This window comes from Gadus chalcogrammus, chromosome 4 (assembly GCF_026213295.1).
Source record: "Gadus chalcogrammus isolate NIFS_2021 chromosome 4, NIFS_Gcha_1.0, whole genome shotgun sequence".
NCBI classification, from domain to species: Eukaryota; Metazoa; Chordata; class Actinopteri; order Gadiformes; family Gadidae; genus Gadus; species Gadus chalcogrammus.
This window is the reverse complement of record NC_079415.1, coordinates 27105356-27115844: the sequence shown is the minus strand read 5'-3', so window position 1 is coordinate 27115844 and position 10489 is coordinate 27105356. Positions and strand designations below refer to the sequence as shown.

The 10489-nt window shown below is 44.4% G+C and overlaps 1 protein-coding gene across 1 annotated transcript in view; it reads right to left on the bottom strand.

Moving 5' to 3' along the window:
- The window catches only part of LOC130380954 (DNA-binding protein SATB2-like), a 29315-nt gene extending 22930 nt beyond the window's left edge, over positions 1–6385 (bottom strand). Inside the window, 3 exon segments of the mRNA XM_056588380.1 lie at positions 686–874; positions 1535–1762; positions 6247–6385. Coding sequence (XP_056444355.1) covers positions 686–874; positions 1535–1718 — 373 coding nt within the window. The 5' untranslated portion in view covers positions 1719–1762; positions 6247–6385.
- Between the last annotated feature and the right edge of the window lie 4104 nt (positions 6386–10489).

Genomic DNA, 10489 nt, shown 5'->3' with positions numbered 1-10489 from the left:
CTGGGTGTGGTAAAAAATTGTACCATCGTAAAAGTCATCAAGTCATCATTAAGACTTTACAACACTATATTAACATTAACATTAGCGCCATCATAAAGACGCTTACAAGTCAAGAGTCGATGGGGCTTGGGAAAGATGAGATATTGTCAGATGCAGTACAATTACATACTGTAAAACAATTAATGTCAGACTCTGACATTAACTGTCTGTTAATGACAACTACCACGATTATTGCATTTGCAAGTTCTTACTCAGTTGGTAAAGGAGGCCAACAATTTGTGATTGATAGTAAGTGGATGGATCATCAGAAAAATATGCAGACATTCAGGAACACACACACACACACACACACACACACACACACACACACACACACACACACACACACACACACACACACACACACACACACACACACACACACACACACACACACACACACACACACACACACACACACACACACACACACACACACACACACACACACACACATACTCCCATACCCCCCGTCCCCCAAGGGGTCTTGCCTCTGGCCTGCGTGGCTGCAGAGTGTGTGTATGTGAGTGTGAGTGTGAGTGTGAGTGTGAGTGTGAGTGTGTGTGTGTGTGTGTGTGTGTGTGTGTGTGTGTGTGTGTGTGTGTGTGTGTGTGTGTGTGTGTGTGTGTGTGTGTTTGTGTCTCACCTCTGGCCTGCGCAGCTGCAGAGTGTGTGTAGCCAAGTGCCAGCACGGCCGTCTCCACCAGTCGGCTGAAGAGAACGTCCCGACCGACCAATACGAAGTCAGCGTGCCGTTCGCCACGGCCCTCTTGGTCGCAGGCCACGCCCCCTGCGCTGGCACGCTCCACCGCGCAGAACAGCGGAATCATGAGACCTGCAGAGGGGGAGGGGATGGGTGTTAATGCTAAGGCTATGGACTGGTCTGTATAGTACTGGGATGAACTGGGATGAACTGGGTGTTAATGCTACTGCTCTGGGCTGGTTTGTACTGTACTGGGATGTACTGGGTGTTACCTCTTCACTGTGTTAGCAGTGCTGGATAACTTTTGGGAGCTGTTCTTCCTGTGTGGGCGCCTACCTACCAGCTGTCAATCACCTTAGCGTAGAGTCATGTGTGTGTGTGTGTGTGTGTGTGTGTGTGTGTGTGCGTGTGTGTGTGTGTGTGTGTGTGTGTGTGTGTGTGTGTGTGTGTGTGTGTGTGTGTGTGTGTGTGTGTGTGTGTGTGTGTGTGTGTGTGTGTGTGTGTGTGCATTTGTGTTTGTTTGTGTGTTGCTGTGGTTTGAGTCACACAGAGTGACCTCCAAATTAACATTAGCAACTCTCTCTCTCTCTCTCTCTCTCTCTCTCTCTCTCTCTCTCTCTCTCTCTCTCTCTCTCTCTCTCTCTCTCTCTCTCTCTCTCTCTCCCCTCTCTCTCTCTTTCTCTCTCTCTCCCTCTCTCTCTATCTTTCTCTCTCTCCCTTCCCCCTCTATGTCCCAGTGTGTGTTGCGTCGTTGTGTGCGTACCACCCTAAGAGCAGTGCGTGTTTCCCTACGTGGTACGCTGGCGTCCGTTGCCCAGCCCCTGAGCGGTCTCAGCGTGGTGCCGTTGTGCCCTTGGGCCCGGGACTCCGCCGGAGGGGTGGTGACCCCAGGGCGGCCGGGGCAGTCGGGGCTGTCCCCCGCCCCCTCCCCTCGGCCCTCAGGGCTGACGCTGTCTCCTCTCGCCTGCTGCTCCATCAGCCCTCAGCCTCCAGGGGGCGCTGCCACTGCACTGGGAGGAACTGGGAGGAGGAACAGGAGATCATCAGGGCACTGACTATCTCTACTGTATCTCAATCCCATCAGGGCATTCAAATGTCAAAATCCCCCCAAACACGCTTTGAATGGATGAAGGTTCATTTTTGCGATTGCCTTTGCCTGCTAGCCCCTGGTCTGTGGCTCTCCTACTGAGGGAGAGAGCGCTGGTGTTATAAACACAAGACACACATCTAAACTTACCAAATACCTCAACTCAACCACCCGACATAGCCTTAATAAATACTTAAAGTTAGAGGATTGAGATTGAGCCTCTAAAAGAGGCTTGAGTCAGTAGACATTACAGAATAAAAACTCAATAACGGTGTTATGCCCACTCAAACTGACTGTCTGAGACGTGAGCTAGCGTAGCTCGGCTAGCTTGGTGGAGTGAGTGGGAGGGGTTTAGGGAGTGTAGTTAACAACGAGTCTTAAACAAATAAGAGAGGTATGGACCAGCAGTTTTTATCTGTAGAATATATCAGTTGTAGGGTGTTATGTTATTGATAATATTATTAAAATCATTATCAATCAGCCTTGACTATATATATGTCCTGGTTATTTTAAACTACGCGTTACACATTGCAACTTTAAATTTGGGGCTGAAGGATCGATCAATCATTATCGTTTATCATGTTTTATTGGTATTTTATCACCTTCATTGATTGCGATGAGAAAATATACCCTTAACCTTTTTCCTAATATGAAATTTGAAGAGTAAAGTAAAGCAGTTTATGTTTGATTCCATTCTTTAAATTCCCTTATACTTCATTGTAATGGCCCTCAGTTAGACTGTTAACGCATATGCTTATCGTGATATTTATCTAGATTGTTTTTCTTTTCCCCATGCTTATAGTGATAAAAATGTTTTCAGTATTACCTAGTCCTACTTAATCCACACTTTACAACTGTATCGAAATCCTTAAACTCATATTTACATATTTTATGTGTTTGAACGTGGCATGACATGGCTTTAGGACCACGTTTTATAAAAACAGTTGATGTGCACACATTTATAGTGTCTCATCAGCTGAGCTCAGGAAATGTACGCATGCATTACTGCCAGGCGGCTCCCTCTTGTTTCTACCTAAACTGAGAGCATGTTTATCTGACTGTGTGTGTGCGTTTGTGTGTGTGCGTGCATGTGTTTTATTTCACACTAAATTGCTCCTTCCCGCCCTCTCCCCCTCCCTCCCTCTCTCCCTCCCTCCCCCCCTCTCCCTCCCTCTACGTCCCCCGCTCGCTATCCAACGATACGCCCTCCCCTTCCCATCTTGTCTCCCCTCTTTCTAAACACACGCACGGTCTGGCTTTAATAAACACATATCAGAATACCTAGGTGAAAAGCAAGCCATGGATTATGTAGACTGCAACCCCCCCCCCCAGCACACGCACACACACACCCCTACCGTCTCTCTCTCTCTCTCTCTCTCTCTCTCTCTCTCTCTCTCTCTCTCTCGCTCTCTCTCTCTCTCTCTCTCTCTCTCTCTCTCTTTCTCTCACACACACCATGCTCTCTCCCCCTCTCACCATGCTCTCTCTCTCTCTCTCTCTCTCTCTCTCTCTCTCCCTCTCTCTCTCTCTCTCTTTCTCTCACACACACACCATGCTCTCTCCCCCTCTCACCATGCTCTCTCTCTCTCTTTCTCTCACACAAACCATGCACTCTCTCCCTCTCTCACCATGCTCTCTCTCTCTTTCTCTCACACACACACCATGCACTCTCTCCCTCTCTCACCATGCTCTCTCTCTCTTTCTCTCACACACACACCATGCTCTCTCTCCCTCTCTCACCATGCTCTCTCTCTCTGCCCCTCCCAAACTCGCTCTGTCGCTATGCTCCCTCGCCCTCCTAACCAGAACAATATTGAAGACATAAATGAGGGCAGTATTGCCAGACTGAGATACTGAAGCCTTTGGAGACAGACACGGCGACTGGTTGACATCAGCAAGCCGCGCTGGAACACACACATCGCCACTCTTTGGCTTAGTATCTGCCATTGACGAAGTTAAAAGAATGTCAAGATTCATAGTTGAAACTAAATTATGGCTTTTTTTACGTCCTCACTTGAGTTCGTCAACACTGTTGCATGGTGTCTTGCATATTGTTATAGGGGTATTCACATGGTCAACATGGTCGGTTGGTACTATCCCCATGGCAACAATGCTATACTGTATACTGCCCCCTAAAATGACCTGTAATAACCAACATCAACCAAACTCAACAATGGTCAAATTCCATCCCTTATAAATATTGTATGTGGTGTGAATAAAGTGGCCATCCGTGTTTCAGGTGGAAGTGGAGGATTAAATGCTGTTTGACCTACTTTTGTTTGGGTTTTTGATTTCGTTACGCTTTAGTTACATATGTATGAAACGAGAATCTCATCATGCAACACACTCTCAACACTGCCTTGATTTCTTCCTCTTTTCCCGCACACATCCCCACACCCACACACACACACACACACACACACACACACACACACACACACACACACACACACACACATAGAATGTAGACCTACACATCCATGTTTAACATATATCACAAAGGATTAAGAATCAGCCTTTATACCAAAATACTCTACAATTACTATTGACAAAACCACATCCTTAGGATGGACAGAAATACAGACAGTCATGCAGATGGACAGACAGACGAGTGGTGCGGCTAGCCTTTTGTTGACAGACATGTTTATTAGCTGCAGAAATGTAAACGGAGATAAATGAACTTAACGCTACAATGCACTGGAAGACGTTTCAATACATTAATGTCTGCTTTTGTTGTAAATGTGACTCTTTCGGTTTCCTGTAATGTTTGCATTTCTTTTTTGTTTTCGTCTTCCAGTTGAGGAAGGTTGGGCTTGTGATTCTACTGTAAATTAGATAAGCTCCATCAAAGGCATAGCCTTGAATCCGAAAAGCAACATTATTCACTTTTATTGTTAGGCAGCATTTAGTTTTTACACACACACACACACACACACACACACACACACACACACACACACACACACACACACACACACACACACACACACACACACACACAAACACACACACACACACACACACACACACACAAACCAAAGACCATGTATGCCTACACAAACCCATAGTCTATACAAAAACCCATATCCACAGACCACTTCAAGCGCAACTGACTTAAGTGACTGAGACGCAATCAGGCAGACCACACAGTCTGACTAAAACACATGCGTACCAAGTGCCATTCTCCATAGGATAACTAGTTATCTCACTCACGTTGAAACAGCCAATAGGTGAAGTGTCTCTCTCAACACATGTTCCAACAACAATTCCACCCAACTGATGAGATCATTACAACTGAAAGCAAACTTGAAGAAGTTGCATCAGGAAGATGTGATTGTACAATTCAAATTCCCTAAAGATAAATAGATAAATAAAGGCCCAGGCAGGGCCTTTATTTATCTATTTATTGGTTTAAACTCTAGAATTGTTTGCATTACATCAATATATTATCATCAATATACTATTAAATAAGATCAATACAATATTCAATTAGAAAAATTAGCCTATTATTACATTATATCAATACATGTATAGGCTTAATTAAGCATAGATCAATATATTAAATAGTGGCAACACGCTTGGAAATAAACTAGTCTAATAAGGTTTCTGCAATTAACAATTAATTTACAGATATCAATATCGATGTTCAGGTCAACTATTTAACTCCAACGAGGACCGAATATAGTATACACCAAAAATGGTTAATAAATTCATTTTTGAAATCATTCTTATTATGAGGGTTTTAAATGTTGTATATAATATAGTGACGTTTGGTGTCATGTGTTTATTAACTCTAATGGCACAACACAATCAAATATGTTGGCCTATAGGAAGTAAGGATCATTAAAATCATAATTTACAATCGAACTACATGAGAATTAGAACAGCCTGAACAGACAATTGGCCTGAAGGACAAGACAGCAGCATCCTGCTATCAGCCTAATAGGCCTAGCTGAATAATAATAGTCTCATAATGAACATAATATCAATCTTAATAATCAAAAGCCAAATAGGCTGCCTAATAATGATAATAATTCCGCTGATGTTTGCAAGCAGAATGACAAGCTGAATATTAATACTATCTAAACTATACTTAAGGTTTACTGTGTTAAGTAACCAGTGACAATCCAATTCCCAAAGGATAATCAAAGGATAAAGGCTACTTATTTTTTTAGGTCAAGGAGCGACAGAGATCAACATTCCTTGCCTATTGACTAAATCTGTAGTTTCATGGTTCATGGGTCGTTGCTTTGGCTCTCATTCAACAGCCTTCATCCAGACTGTCTGTGACCCTTCGGGTTTCTTAATTAACAACAAAACTATAGCCTTACTGACACAACCTGTATCCATGCTTCAGGTTATATAAGGTTTACCAACTGATCATCATTTGTTTCTATCGCCTCGTCGCTGGACTTACTTTGTTGATGAGTCCCGGTACTCGCGTCTCTACCGAGCAGCCACCGTCCATGTGTCAGGAGTCGTATGTCCTGTCCCGGGGCTCTGAACACCGGAGCCTCGTTGACCCGGTGCTCCCGCGAGAGAGAGAATAGATCCCAGGCGGGATTAAACGAGAAAGACAAGAGAGACAGAGCCGCGCGCGTGATGACCCCGCTGCTGCGAGGACGAGTGCTTGAAGTGAGGGCATGGCGGGAAAGGGAGCAACAGTCGGAGAAGGAGAGGGAGAGAGGGAGGGGGGAGGGGGAGTGGGGGGGAGTTACAAGCAAGGTAGACTGTGGGAAGGGACGGATTGGCCGTCAGGTTTTGGGGCCACGCCAGAAGGGCCGGTTTGTGATACGCACATTAAACTTGATATTTATACTGATTATTGATGCGGTGCCTTCTTTACTCGGATTTTGAGTTTTGTTTTATGTTCAGCCCGCTCTACCTCGTGGGCTTAGCTGGTTAGATGTTTTTATAAAAAAAATATTTAACTAGGATTATTTTGCATCTTATCTTCCCTTTTGATTCTTGACAGACAGACAGACAGACAGACAGACAGACAGACAGACAGACAGACAGACAGACAGACAGACAGACAGACAGACAGACAGACAGACAGACAGACAGACAGACAGACAGAGAGACACACACACACACACACACACACACACACACACACACACACACACACACACACACACACACACACACACACACACACACACACACACACACACACACACACACTTCGTCTCCTTTATTTCGGGTGACAGACCCGGTATTAGGAGTTAAGGATGGAGGAGGCCCAGACCAGGCCTTTATTATATAACACGAGTTGGCTATAAGATAAACAAATGTGATGTTGGTTGATTATTAGTTAAAAATAAGAACAAACAATGCACATTGCATTGTTTTACAACTTTTATTTCTCACACAAATAACATCCTATAGAGCCCAATATGATGTTGATATCTGAAATAGAACCGAATAATACGTTTGGACAATAAAAATGTATGGTTATTTAGCGAGGTTATGTTAAGGTATAGTGGCGTAAAGACAAAGGAATAAATGTGGCTATTATGATCTTGTGGTTTGAAATGTTGAATAGCATGCCTTCACAGAAGGTTATATATGATTCATTAGGACAGGAATCACAAAACATGTGGGAGCACAACGCGAACGGAAAAATACTATTTAGCTGGACTTGGTATTTCATTATTTGCGGGACAGAATGTTTATCTCCCTTAAGTCTTAAATCAGTTTGTGTGATGTTTGATGCTTTCTTGCTTCACTAGTGTGTAACCTAACCCTAATCCAAATGCAGAACTGCATTTTGATCATACTTAACATTTAGCCTACCAAGCCTACAGGTAGAATACAGGTGGCCTATGTGTTAGGCATACATTGTATAAAACACATAAAACATATAAAACAATGGTGTGAAGGGTTACGGCTGGGTGTCGTTGCCTTATCTATTTTACGAGGATATGATGTGAACTTTGACCCATTCTGTTTCTGCCATTTCCATTTCCTGTCCTTAGATTTTGGGCCACATTTATTCTTTCACTAATATTGTCTCTTTTCCATTTCTGAGCTTATCAGCCTTTAAATACTCTAATTCAGTAAAATATGTACAAATAATGAAATATTTGAATTGCATGAGTCAATTTCTCACAAACATTCCATTTAGGTCTTTAGTCTGGTCAAATTTGGTTAAACAAACAAAATGTTAACAATCTGCTCATGTTTCTTCGCTCCACAAGAATCACGGGGTCCTTGTGTGTTCGTGTGCGTGTGCGTGTGTGACATCGGCCTCAACTTCTCCATCATGCCTTTAAGATAGGCCTAACTGCCTGAAAAAGACTCCAAAGTCAGTTTGGGCAAGCAAATTTTTCTATTAAATGTGTACTTATGATAATATAGCGAATAATTTCCTTGATATTGTTTTTCCTCCTAGGAGCATTTAGACACGTAACCGATGACTGCGTCTCACAACGTCCGCCTCAATGTGTCAGCTATCTTCACTGGGCCTATGCTCCCACCTGCTGGCTAGTATTAGGATTACACGCAATTGCTCTTAAAGGTCCCACGGCATGAAAATCTCACTTTATGAGGTTTTCTAACATAAATATGACTTCCCCTAGCCTGCCTATGGTCCCCTAGTGGCTAAAACTTGCGTTCGGTGTAAAATGAGCACTAGGTGTTCTGCTCGCTTTGAAAAAACGGGGGCTCAATCGTGCTGATTTGGAATGTGGTCCCATATGTCGTCATAAAGGATCTAAGCTCCTCCCCTTTCTCTGCCTTGCCCGCCCAGATAATTTGGCCCGCCAATGAGACACAACCGTGCGGGCGCCGTGCGTGTGCGTGTGTGTGATTACACAAACTGTAAAGCAAGTGTTTGCTGTTGGTGTTATGGCGCATAACATGTCGGTTCCTTGACGTCTCTTGTATTTCCACAACAAGACTGTAATTGGGGCTATCTCAGCCATGGTTGAGAAGGAATTGGGGGAAAGGAACTTTGGCTTTGACTCCCTGAAGTAGGGGAGGGCCGGGTCGATGTTAAACGTCTTTTTCAAAGATGACGTTACGTATACAAATAATTTTAACATGTGATCTACAACTCCATGTGTGTTCAGTTACAAGTGTTATTGAATATCATGTGTTGGATGATCGCGCTGTTTTTAACTTTGAGCATAAGTTGACATTTGTTTCAAACGCCCTGCCTAGTCGGGACGTTTGAAACACACATGCGGGACGAATGAAACAGCCTATTTTAAAAATAAACTATTGACCTTACTCTTGTTTTTATGCAACATACCGGGCAACATACTACTGTACTCGTCATTGCTAAAATTGCAGATAATTCTGCATAATATAAATAGGTCAAAATATATTTATTTGCGTAATTGTGCTTAATTGTCAAGATGCACATTTAGACTAAAACTCACCTTTCTTCTTTTTGAGGACCAAATTTGCATTAAATTTACTTATTTCCCTGTCCTACGTCATGTTTCAACCGGATAACATGACACCTGTTAAGTTTGAAACAAGTGTTTCAATCGTCCCGACAGTGACTACTGACACTTAATCCTTTTTTACCTCTAAACTTCAAAACTCTGACATTGCACACTTTAGCACAGGTTTAAGTACTAATTCATCTGTTGTATAGTCATACTATTATGGCATGAAACAAAAAATACAACTATTTATTACAAAAAAACAACCGCAGGTAGGATTTTACTTAGCGCTCTCGAAAACAGGTTCGCTGGATAACATTTGAATGGTGGGACGTCAATACACGAAATTTCCCGGGGTTGGTCAGTCTTGCGTGCTGAATGTAGTGACGAAATTTGACGTGAAAGCCTTGCGTGGTTTTCGAGAAAATCGCTGTGTTTCAATCGTCCCGTGTTTCAATCGACCCGGCTCTCCCCTACATGAACTGCGACATGCTGCCTGCCGCCGGTTGCTGTTGGGCACCACCGCCCGGCAGCAGGTAGCCGGCAGCAGGCAGCGTGCGGTTCAGTCTACTTCAGATTGATGTGGAAGTGGAAGTGGAAGAGACGTCGGAGAATCCGACAAAGTCGTTTGTGATTCATAATATTGTCTGGAGGTGCACACAGCTTTTGGCCGTGATAATATGTATTATTACCTCTCCTGGAACCGTCACCTTATCGTGGTGGAGAGGTTTGCATGTCCCTGTGAACCTGAGGGCTGTGTTGTCTGGAGCCTTGAGCTCCTGGTAGAGTCTCTGGTGAGGGTCCAGACTAAGAATGGTTCAAAAACTCCAATGAACAACGAAAGAAGAGGAGATGTGACCCAGCCCGGAGGAAGCTCCGTCTGGAGCCAGGCCCAGACGGAGGGCTCGATGGCGAGCGCCTGGTGGCCGGGTTTGCCACGGAGCCCGGTCGGGCACAGCCCGAACAAACTACGTGGCACCCCCCCTCTCTTCATCCCATGGGCCCACCACCTGTGGGAAGACCCGTTGGGGTCGGGTGCGCAGCCACATGGGTGGCAGCGAAGGTCAGGGGTCTCGACAGACCAGACCCGGACGGCAGAAGCTGGCTCTGGGGACTTGGAACGTCACCTCGCTGTGGGGAAAGGAACCGGAGCTTGTGAGGGAGGTGAAGCGCTATCAGCTAGATCTGGTGGGGCTTACCTCCACGCACAGTCTCAGCTCTGCTACCGTACTCCTGGATAGGGGTTGGACTCTATTCTTCTCC